This window comes from Polyodon spathula, chromosome 7, assembly GCF_017654505.1.
Source record: "Polyodon spathula isolate WHYD16114869_AA chromosome 7, ASM1765450v1, whole genome shotgun sequence".
NCBI classification, from domain to species: domain Eukaryota; kingdom Metazoa; phylum Chordata; class Actinopteri; order Acipenseriformes; family Polyodontidae; genus Polyodon; species Polyodon spathula.
The window spans coordinates 44,904,283-44,916,481 of record NC_054540.1 but is presented as its reverse complement, the minus strand read 5'-3'; the positions used below and the strand labels follow the sequence as shown (position 1 = coordinate 44,916,481).

The 12,199-nt window shown below is 40.1% G+C and overlaps 1 protein-coding gene across 4 annotated transcripts in view; it reads left to right on the top strand.

Annotated features, from left to right (window-relative positions):
- The window catches only part of LOC121318650 (calpain-5-like), a 39,512-nt gene that overhangs the window by 13,098 nt on the left and 14,215 nt on the right, over positions 1-12,199 (top strand). For all 4 annotated transcript variants that reach the window (XM_041255549.1, XM_041255551.1, XM_041255552.1 and 1 more), the window contains exons 3-6: positions 9,009-9,140; positions 9,406-9,614; positions 10,404-10,596; positions 11,743-11,936. In XM_041255549.1, coding sequence (XP_041111483.1) covers positions 9,009-9,140; positions 9,406-9,614; positions 10,404-10,596; positions 11,743-11,936 — 728 coding nt within the window. The remainder of the gene's footprint in view (positions 1-9,008; positions 9,141-9,405; positions 9,615-10,403; positions 10,597-11,742; positions 11,937-12,199) is intronic.

The following is a 12,199-nucleotide window of genomic DNA, read 5'->3' as shown; positions in this document are numbered from 1 at the left end:
ATCTGGTGCTTTCCTGCCAGGAAATATATTACACCTGCACTTCCTAGGTCATTTCGTCTCAACAGTGTCTTCAGGGTCAAGCATCTGACTGGCTACATAGCATGTCACTCATTAGGGGACAGCTTCATCCTCCAGGTGAAATGACCATGAAAGTGCGACACTAAGCTGGCAAACAGATGTATTGAATCTAGTTGTGAGAGAAGCTCTCCTAGCACCTTTCATTAGCATTATAAGTCAGAAACACGATTCAAGCACGTCAAGTGGAATGTTATTATTTATTAAATTGTGGGAAAGAAGGGCGCAGTGGGATTCAGAGTCCCCTCTGGAATAATTCAGAAATTAAGATTTTGTTCTTAATCCCACTTGTGTATGTACTGCATCACAGAAGAATGTTAAAGAGTGGGAAATATTTAGAAAAGACCCATCTTTGAGGCTCACACTGCGAGCAGTGAACAAGGAAGGCAAAGACCTCCTAGGGGACGGGGCAGCCACCCAGTCTGACATTTGGGGACATACATTTCTTTGATATGAACCAAAACTCTAAACCATTCCAGACACATCTTTACAAAATAACAACATTATTGAGTGCCAGTACCCTTTGCATTTGAACATTATTGCAACAGCATGCAGAAGAATTTGTGCTTATGATACTGTTAGTTTAGTGTCTACGTCTTCATCAGAGTAGATAATTTCCCTTTGAATTGGTTTTGTTGATAAATTTAATGGCAGTTGAGCTTTGTATGTAACTGTGGACAAGTTGGTAAGTGAGTGTCGGTCAAGGCAATGCAGCAGAGTAGAATGAACAGACAGATAACAATTTACAGGTGCAAGGGTGTTTATTGATTGAACAATGTCCAGAGCCTGAAGACAAACAACTGTAAATAATACTGATGGAGTGATACAGTAGCATGTATCACTCGGTACTTATAATCCCCTGGTTTGACTCGTAACCAAAAGTCCAGTCCTGCAAACCGACATGTAACACAAAACACAAACACAGTTAACAGTGAGTGATATTAGTGCTAGTAGTGCAAAGTCAGTTCTCCATGAACAAAGGGAAAGTGCTGGTGTCCGGGTTTGATGCTGGCTGAGTAGTGACAGCTCCGAATCATGTTAATAGTCTAGAAAATGACAAACAACAGTTTCTTTTACTTTCACAGACAAACAAACACAACACTTACTTTTTGGTTTCTTACTTTTAAAACGCAGGCTTCTTGTAGGTTGAATCTAACCATTTATCAAGGAACAGATTACTTAAACTACGACCCCTTGTATACCCTCCCCCATGACCCTTAGGTTAACGAGCATATCCGCTCCTGTAATCCGCAGATGCCACACCTTTCCCTGTCCGGTTTGTTGGGTTTGGGTACCTTAGCTCCCCCCCTTTTGTAGATGGGTGACTTACACCTAACCTAAAGAATAAATTGACATGCCATTTAGTTCCCTCACAGGTCGGGAAGGAGACCTAACACTAAGAGTCATTTGATCTCTGTCACATATTCCACCGCTCAGTGGAGCTGAAGGAACATTCGGCTAAATCTATCTTTCCCATTACTCCCCCCTCCCAGGAAAAATAATCTGCATTTTGGTGGTCTTTCCCTGCACAGTGTACCATGTGGTACGTGAAGGGCTGTAATGCCAGATACCACGAGCTATCTGTCCATTGCTGTCCTTCATTGTGCTTAACCACTTGAGTGGGTCTTGGTCAGTGACGAGATCAAATGAGTGCCCCAGCAGGTAGTATCTCAAAAAGTGAGTGGCCCATTTGATGGCCAAACAGTCTTTTTCGATGACGGAGTAGTTGCGCTCCCGAGGGAGCATTTTTTTTACTAATGTACAGGATGAGATGTGTGGAGGATGACTCTCTTGGTGATGTCTGGAGTGATGAGAGTGGGGGCCTGGCAAAGTCTCTGCTTACCAATTAATTGAATTTGGTGCGCTCTTTCTGATGAGGTCAACTAAGGGATTAACCACTGTGGCATACTTGGTGATAAAGTGGCTTTGATTTTGGGGATTGCCTCGTCCACCAAAGTCTGGACTTCCATTCCCCATTATGAATCCCAAATATTGTGTCTCTTTCTTGGCAAATGCACATTTTCGCAAGTTAGCTGTCAGCCGGGCTGCTCTTAGAGGCTGAAGGATGGCTGCGATCCTAGCCAAATGCTCTCACTAGGTGAAGCTGTAAATAACCACATTGTCGATATGCACTGCTGCATATTCACAATGTGGCCCCTCTGGTGTTGAAAATGCAGTTTTCTCTCTAGAACGGCGGGTTAATGGGATCTGCCAGTATCCCTTCATCAGGTCCAGTAGAAATAAACCTTGCCTTCCCCAGTCTGTCTAGAAGCTTGTTGACCCGATGCGTGGGATATGCATCAAACTTGGCAATAGCGTTTACCTTGTGGAAATTAATGCTGAAGCGATTGGTGCCGTCCTTTTTGGCCACTATCAGAATTGGACTGCACCACTCGCTCCTGGAAGGCGCAATCACTCCAAGTTCAAGCTTCGCCCATACCTTTTTGCAAACGCCACTTCATCAACTTTCTGGGATCCGATAAGGTCTCTTTCACACTGTGACACCTGGGGGAGAGGCAATGGCATATTCAACAAGTTTAGTTCTACCGGGCGTGTCAGAAAAAACATAGTTGAACTCCTCAATTAACATAGGCAGCTCATGTTGCTGATCAGAAAGTAACTGTTCCCCCATCGAAATGTGTCTTTTGTGCTAGAAGTCTCTATGCCGGGGCCTGATTCATCCCCCCTTACCTGGGACTATAAATAAGTCCTCCCTTGCTTGCCAAGGCTTTAATAAATATATATGATAAATTTATTTTTCATTACGTCGATCGGGCTGTCTAATTTTGTAATTCACTTTTACTATAGCCCAAATCACTTCATATGGCCCCTTCCATTTAGCACATAATTTTAATTCTGAGGAGGGAAGCAGCAGCATTACCTTGTCTCCAGGTTGAAAGGTTAAAATTAATGCATTATTATTGTAATGCTGCTGTTGCCGGTGCTAAACTGATTTGAGATTGTCCTGGGCTAAACGACCGACCAAATCTAAGCGACCTCTAAGTAGGAGCACATGCTGCACTACATTTTTGGATGAGCCTTTGTGCTTCTCCCACCGCTCTCTCCAGATTGAAGATGCCATGAGGCTGTCGGACATACAAGAGCTCAAAGGGGGAGAACCCTGTCGAACTCCACAGCCCCTCTCTCACTGCAAAAAGGAGTTAGGGAAAAGGTGATGCCCAATGTTTTTGCTCGTAATTTACAAATTGTCTCAGCATCTGTTTAAAGTCTGATTAAAACGTTCCACCAAACCATCCATCTGTGGATGATAAACAGATGTCCTGATGGGAAGTATTTTTAGTATTTTATATAGTTGCTGTAACGTATTAGACTAGTAACTGATATGTAAACTATGGATCGCAGGCAGAAAAGATAGGTTATGTATGTTATTATTACAGCAAATGTGATACTGGAAAATGTTCCTCTTGATTGTTAACTCACTTTTTTTTTGTTACAAACCAAGAAATCTTAGTTAATAAATTGTGCAGTAAGAGCCAAACTGTGTCTAAGGTCTCTAGTACGTACATTTGGCACCTCTTTATAAATAATGAATACAAGTGCTTGCTTTTTCTACTCCCTAAAAATGAATTATTGAATAGTCTGTCTGGCCAAACTGGCAACACTGGTAAATTAAATGTGACTGTTAGCTAGGGTCAGCAACAGGGTATTGATTTAGCCAGACAAATATGTGTTGCCCCTGGAGGAATGAATGTTTTTCTCTTTTTGCAGAAAGATGTTTCAGGAGTGATGATAGGCAGGTTTTTCAAAGGAGAAAAGCAAGGGTGTTGAATTTTTATGCTCAGACAGGGTCCAACACTTCAGCATGCACAGTTAAACATACTCCAAGGAGAATCCCCTTCCAGCCCAGAAAATCCACAGGCTCAAAGTGAAAGGCACTTTACAATTATCAGTTACAAGAAAGAATTCCCTTCCACTCCCCCTCTTTGATGAGATGTTTAACACCTGTGGACACTGGTGTTAAACGGCCTGGTTCCCTTCCTATGCAATCTTAAACTAGGCCTTTTAAGCATAAGTGAAACAAACATTTGTCTATGGATCCATATACCAAGCATGCTCTGACAATGGTTAATCATTATAGTTATTCAGTGCTGACCATGTTAATACTGTAATTCATTAAATGAATGGGCATCTCCTATTGACGGCTCGCTTCATGCCCATACTTCTCTGACTCTCCAACCTCAAACATGTGATCCCAACCCAATCACACATGACACCCCTTTAACAATCCTCATGTTCAGTGAAACGTGACTGCAAACAGGAATTCATTTAGCAGGAGATTCCTCCCAATTATTAATGTGATGGTGCACTTGCAGGCTGGTTGAAGTATTCCTACAGCAACCGCATCTGACAACTTTGTCTCTCACTGAGAACTTGTTACAGCTGTGCCCCCCAAACACACATCTGAAAACAATATAGAGGGTATCCCCCTGTCACTTTACAGTATTTTCACCAAATACTTACGCCAGTAGCACAAACACAGAACAAAGCAAAATGTTGACTTGCTATTTGGAAATAAGTGGTATGTGTTAACAGTGTGAGGCTACATGGGGGCCTACTGTACAGCACTTTTACTTGAGCACATCACCTCTGTTTGAATGTGTCAATAGATTTACAGTGTGTGGACAGGCTGAGGGAGCTTTTGGCTCTGTTTAGCCTTCTGTTCCGGACGTGTGCCTGCAGCATTAATAAATCCAGAGCTTTGCTGGTGTAGTTGTAAATCTTGCTGTTCAAATATAAATGTGTTTGCAGGTGGGGTTTTTTTATAATACCAAGGAATTTAGTGTTTTTTACAAACAATGTCTTTTCACTTTACAGCTTTGAAATTCAAATAAATAAGTACAAATCATTTCCCAACAGCTCCACAGTCTCTTACTAGACTAAGAGTAGAATTTGTCACAAAGACAATTGTCCTACAATACATAGCAGAAATACATGACCTCACGAGCCTCTTTACCCCACCCCTTTGTGAATCTGAAATATAAACTCATGACCAGATTCTAAATGCATAAGCACACCTCCTCCCAAATCTGCTAAATCACATGTTGATTTTTTAAATCTGATGTTCAGGATACCAAGTCAATTATTACATGCAGGAATATTAGAAAAAATATAAAAAAGTATGTATTTTATTAGAGTATTTTACAGCACTGTAAAATCTTTCTGGATTTTATCAGCCACATGTTTTAAGGGATAGACTGTGGATAGGTGGTTGATGCAATCCAGGGTAGCGATAAGGATTGGATATGTATAAGGTGTGCAGCAGGTATATTTTATAGTACATTAAGTATACCTTCTTTTAATCACATACAAAGAGAAATGAAAGCATATGTTGTGTCCTACAATGCTATGGACCTCGTGATAATTGCTTTGGTATTGTAGTTCAGTTTTTAACATTATAGATGTGGATTAAGCCCATATCCGTTTGTCTGTGGAGCCATATACCAAGCATGGTCTGGCAATGGTTATCCATCATGGTGGTGCAGCACTGACGGTGTACTCTAATTCATGAAACAAACATGATACACATTTCTGGGAAAACAGCTGGCAGAAATAGTGTTTTTTCTCCAAAGCAAGTTGGCTGCTTTTCATCATTAATAAGTCTTAATAGCTGAATGACCCACAACCCTCCCAAGCTGTTTTCTTTGCACAGCACTGCACTGTGTTATTAACCCTATTGTTGCATTCTGCTGCAAAAACATTCAGAACATAGACGCAGGACCATTAATCATCATTTACACAAACAGGTCATGAATCTTAAAGCTGTGTACTTGACAATACAAATTAAACTGCAAATTTTCCACTGAATGGTTATCCCTGTCTATAAACCTACATGTGGCAGAATAAGAGAGTGTGTAAAGCAAGTAGCTTTACATGTAATTGTATTTGTTTATTTATACCTTTCTTAAGTCTTTTGTGATGTTTGCAAGATTTTAAAGTGGTTCTGTTGATCCAGTACTGAGTCATTTTCTTCTATATATCTGTGAGCTTGACTAGAAAATCCCATCTGCCTAGGACTCAACAGACTTCCTCATTCTGTTCAGATCATGTGAGGAGGGACACTGTAACCAACACAATAGAAAATATGAAATAAAACTTAAACATGCTGTTTAAAAACATAGCGTTCATAGGGGTGCAGAAAGTACTGTCGTCTTTTTTGTGAGAATAGCAGTAAATCATAAACTCAACCCCTGTGGGTTTGTGTGCTTGTGCAGTATCTTCACTAACTATGGTCCATGTGAAAGGGTGTGGGTATTCACTGACAAGGGAGACAGAAAAGTGTATTTGCAAAACACCACACAGGTGCACAGTTTTATTTCTTTCTTTCTTTTTTTTTTGCTGTTTTTATTTTATCTTTTTTTTTTATTTTCCATGGCCTGACTACCAACAATGGTAGACAGGACCACTGGAATACCAGTTTTGGGTAAAACAGTTCAGTTGCAGGCACACTTGCAGGTGCTCAAAAGAATAATGAAAACAAAAGGCGAAAGAAAAAGGGAAACTAAAAGTAATAAAACTACAAAATAAAGGTGATAAACTCGACAGCGCTTCTCCAATCGCTGCTAGCCGTACAACCCAGGTCTCTGTCCTACACTCCTCTGTTCCCTCCACCTTTTCTCAGACACTGTCGGGGAATCTGCCCAAGGGTTCCCCGCTCTCTAGCTGTTTGTTTTTCTTTTAGTTTCTTCTCTTTGGGTTTCCTTTCTCTGTCTGTCCATGGTGTTGTAGAGCAGTGCTTCCGCTTGCTCGTTGACGGACTAAAGGGGCAGATCTCCGAGAACAGAAGACCATTATTTTATAGGCCCTGCAATCCCCCTAAGGCCTGCCTCCCAGCCACTCAGAGAGAGGGAAAGCCCACACACCCTCTTCCCCTCCTCTCTGTGTCATCGCTCTGACCGACAGGCGGATCCCACGGGGCTACTGCCCTCTTCCTACAGCACCATGCATACGTCAGATGGTCAGCCCAGATCTCCCCTGTTACAATCCTCTACTGGGAATCAATTTTCTGGAGTAAAAACACGACAACACACATTTGACCCAGACTGGTATGGTAAATGTAATAGTTCCCATGTGAAATTAGTTTAGACAGTTCTCATCGTTTGGCTCTTTTTCTTTTTGGCAGTCTTTAGCTTTTTTCTGAGATTAAATGTGTGAACATAAAAAGGTTAAGGTTATAAAGGCTGATAGGATTTTGGCAAGTAAAAGATAATCTGAAATTGACCCCAGCCTTTTTAGTTGTGGCTCTGATAACAAGGCTCTGATAACTTTTGGCAGGACTAATGGCTCACCTCTGATTTCCATTCAAACTCACTTCAAACTGTCAGCAAGAAAGTATCACATTAATAGACTGTCACTCACTGAACGATATTCAAATATAGCAAGCTGTGACTGCCCAGTTGACAGTTATTAATAAAAACATGGCTCTTATATTTCACACAGATTTTATGTTTTTCATTTTTACTTTAATAATAATAATAATAATAATAATAATAATAATAATAATAATAATAATAATAATAATAATAATAATAATGGGGCTTTTTTTGTGCTCATGAAAAGTGGGGGAAAAAAGTAAGCTACATCTCTGCAAGCTGAAAAGAGAGACAGGAGAGAGAACCCCTCAATTTCGATCTGAACACCTTCTGCCTGCCATTCAGTCCTGGGCCTGTCTCCAGCAGAGATACCTGTATGTGCCAATATTCTGTTGTTTTGCTGAGGACTAATGGTTAGAACAACAAGAAGGATTTGAACCCAGATCTCCAGTTGTGAATCAGCCCACAGCTATACAGAGTCCCCCTAAAACAGTGTTTGTACAAAATCTGAAAACATTAATCAAAACCTTTCTTTTTTCTAACCTAAACCGTATTTCTTTTAAATTATTAAAGAATTAGCATGTGCTTCATTACAGACACCTGATTAGATTAATTTCTGAATAGAACATTCCCTAGTCACATTGCAGCATGCACATGGCACATTACAGACTGTAACACCAAGTTGTATGCCCTATCATTTTATTTATAGAGGTACCGGTATGCATGTTTCAAATTTGGATTGTTTGTATGTGTGTAACATGTAAAAATGTATTCCCTGTGGCAAAGTGCGCTGACCCTGGGCTATTTATTTGTGTTGTATGTTATGTGTAGTGTGTTAATGTTGGTGTATAGTCATTGGTACACAGGATATAAATGGGTCTGTGTAACAAAAAAAAAAATGAATATTTGTATTTAGGTACGAGGATTGCACAGCACATCACGTGCAGGTAAAACGTAATAATATGCGAGCATGGTGAATTGCACTTTATTAATTCACATGCAGTTGAACCGAGACTCCAACTGAATGATTGTTTAGCAATCAAGTCTCAATACAGCTGCATAAAAGCAACATGTTTTCACTCACTCAGGGTTGTGTGTTCGGTGAGTGGAGAACGGGTGTGGAGAGGTGAGAATTAAAAGCACAAGTAAAAGTAAATACATGATTTCACTCACTGTGTTTGTCTGTTCATCCGCTGTGTTAGTGTCTGTTTTGTTTAGTGTTAATTTGTTTTGTTTGTCTGTTAATTTTGGCCTCATGTACCATGTCCTGTTTTGGTGTATTGTTTTTGTTTAAATCTTTTGTTTATTATTATTAAATAAAACACTGAGTGTTCCTGTGCCTCAGTTTCACTCGCTACTTCCAGAGTCTATTTCTGGTCTGACATCACCACTGTAAGGCATCCTGGTCACATCCCCCCATCAGTTTCACTACAGAGGGACAGATATTAATGTATATGCCATGCATCTACAACCAGTTTCAATGTAAAGGGATGCAAACTTCAAGGCATGTTTAGGTAATGTCAAGAAATGCACCCGGTCTAGAGAAGCTCCACCTCAAGGGCTGTTCTCTAGTTAAGTGTATACTGTTTTGTTTCTGTACAGGAGATTTCTGATAACCCCCTGCTGTTTGTGGAGGGGATCAGCTCCCAAGACTTGAACCAAGGAAGCCTGGGAAACTGTTGGTTTGTAGCAGCCTGCTCCTGTCTGGCTCTCAGAGAGGATCTCTGGCGAAAGGTAGGTTCACTGTTGAGAATGTTCATTTAGGTACCATAATCCAAATTAGAGCTAATCATGATCTGTGAAACTGATGTTTGGCTTCTAGTAACCAAACCCTGCTTTCCTTGTGACACATTCTGCATTCATCATGTGACTTGTATTTGAAGTGCAAGATAGATCAGTAATTGTTGCACAAAAACAAAACATAACTCATGCATGTTTACTGTGTGTCTTTCATATAGGACAATGGGAAATCTTTAAATTATTTATATGTTCTTTTCAGGTGATCCCAGACAACAAGGAACAGGAATGGGATCCAAACAAACCAGAGAACTATGCCGGGATTTTCCACTTCCAATTCTGGCGTTTTGGAAAGTGGATTGATGTGGTTGTGGATGACCGTCTTCCAACCATCAATGGTGAACTGATCTACTGCCACTCAACTGAGCGTAATGAGTTCTGGAGTGCACTGCTGGAGAAAGCTTATGCAAAGTATGCTGACTAACCTTTCTATTTTCAGGAGCATATTACTGGCCATGCAGCTCAGTAAGAAAACAAATGCATGTGCACAATGCTCGTTCTTGTTCTAACTTAATCATGCATAAAAAACATATAAAATTGTATTGTTTCTAGCATGTGCAAATCAGTCTGTCTTTATTGTGCAATTACACAGCGCTTCTTCCGTTTCACCTGAAGAAAATGCAACAACAACAAAGCGAACAAGACCAGATACTGTAATGTAAAACAGTTAATCATTAAACAGTTTTAGATACTGTGATGAGTTAGTTTGCAGTTTTGAGTACTGACTTTGGATACTGTTTTAATGCTGGAAACTGTTGTTTTTTTTTAAACAGTGTCCACAGTTGTCTCTTTTGGCAAGTGATATTTTCAGAAGCATATCATTCTGAATTAAAATGCTTCTGTTGAAAATATAGTATTGCACTAACAAAACCACCTACAGTACATTTAAATTCAAGCCTACTTATTTTAAAATGCAGTCCTTTCAGCTAACTATTTTTGACATTGTATCTTTGGAATGGGCCAAAATGAAATAATCAGATATGCTTTTAACCGTCACTGAATTTTATATGGTCGGATATGTAAGTGCTGACTGTAATAGGATATTAGTCTGAGGTACGGTAAGAGATATTAAAACTGTGGCAAACTATTGTAAATGCAGAGTATAATGATGTGAAAATCATTGTAGAACTGCAGAAATGCTGTTGCAGTGTTACAAGGGCAGCCCCAGCTCATGTGTGACTGACCCCTCTTTTCCTCCAGGCTAGCTGGCTGCTATGAGTCCCTGGATGGTGGCAACACTGCCGACGCTGTAGTGGATTTCTCTGGAGCTGTGGCTGAGTCCATCGATCTGGAGGTGGGCAAGTACGCAACAGATATCCCACAACAGCTCAAGCTATTTGAAGACTTGCTGAAAGTCAACGAGAGGGGAGGGATCATCAGCTGCTATATCAAGGTGTGTCTCTGTAGCGCGATGACTTCCATAGTGCATCGCTCACCTTCTATAGTATTTTGAAATGTGTATTTTTTTCATTGAAACTGTTCATTCTGCAGCAGGTTGCAATTGTTTTGCTAATTTGCTAATTTATTTTGCATAGAAGGAATGTGCGAAGCTTAGGGAGCAATGTGTTATAGGTGTGAAGAATGTGAGTTATCTTAACTAATGTATTCTTCAGCTATGACCAAACGTTTAGCACCACCCTATAGAATAAACACATTTTGCTTAATAAAGTCGAAACTGAAGAATATAGCAAACTCCTTACAGATACAAGCACTGCAAATAGGATTATTACACAGTTTGAAGCTGTCCCTTTAAATGATCTGATTGATTAAATCCATTCCATGCTGCTCATATAAAGGTCCCTTGAGGTTTTGACTCATTTGTTGTTTCCAGTAACCTACGGCAATCCAGCAGGAATTAGGAACATGACAGAAGCAGTATGCATTTTTGTTTAAGCTATTGCATTACATCTGTTTAATAAAGAGCAGCTCTCTGTCTGCACTCTCTTAGCACATAGAGCCATGAATCAGTTATTTAATTGTTTAATGACGATTATTACAAGCTCCTAAAGAACTTCTTTCTGTTTGTAGTTGTGGGTCACAGATAAACACATACGTGCTTTTGTATTGCTTAAGGAATGTTGAGCACTGCTTTAGAAAAGTAGTTTACATCTATTTGTACAGCAAGACAACTCCAATCAAAACAGCAGACCATTCTAACATACTAATGTTTATATCAATGACAATCTATTTAATTATCCTATGGTAGTCTTACTGGGAAGTTACTGAGGGATGTTGCTATAAGCCACAGTTGGATATTTAAGAGGGTGTTAAAGGAATTCTCTGGTTTACATCAAACCACTTACGGTATTTTCAGAGGTTATTCCAGGATAACCACAGATAGGTGCGGTTTCCGAACGAGTTAATCCCACTTTCTGAATGTTTGTTGCTTTCTCTTTGATTGTGTTAGTTGATCACTTGACTGTGCTGCTGCTGCTTTGTAAATGTGCAGTTCCCTCAGTAAGTGAACTCCTTTATAAATGTGTGTAAAGGTGAAACTCCCAGCCGTGTCAAAAACTGTACACCCGCCATGCTTTCCCAGGCAACCTCACAGTCGGAGGTGGAGGCTCGAATGAGCTGTGGCTTGGTAAAGGGTCACGCCTACTCAGTGACAGACGTGAGGAAAGCTCGTCTGGGTCAAGGGCTGATGTCCTTCTTCAAGGCAGAGAAACTCTTCATGATCAAAATGAGGAATCCCTGGGGCAAACATGAGTGGAATGGGCCATGGAGTGACTCGTAAGTGAATCTGCACTTTGGAATGGGTCATTCTTCCAATAAAAGGGTGCTGTAACCAAGACTAAAAAAACTTTTGGTAGCACTTTAGATTACAGGGAATGGATAGCCTATGTAATTACATTGTAATAGTGGTTCATTCAATGGTAACTACTGTGTAATTATAGTGCACAGAATACTTAAGTACATAATGCAATTCCATTGTAATTACATGGTACAGACTATTTTCACATGTATTCCACCAGTAATTACATTATCTGAGCATG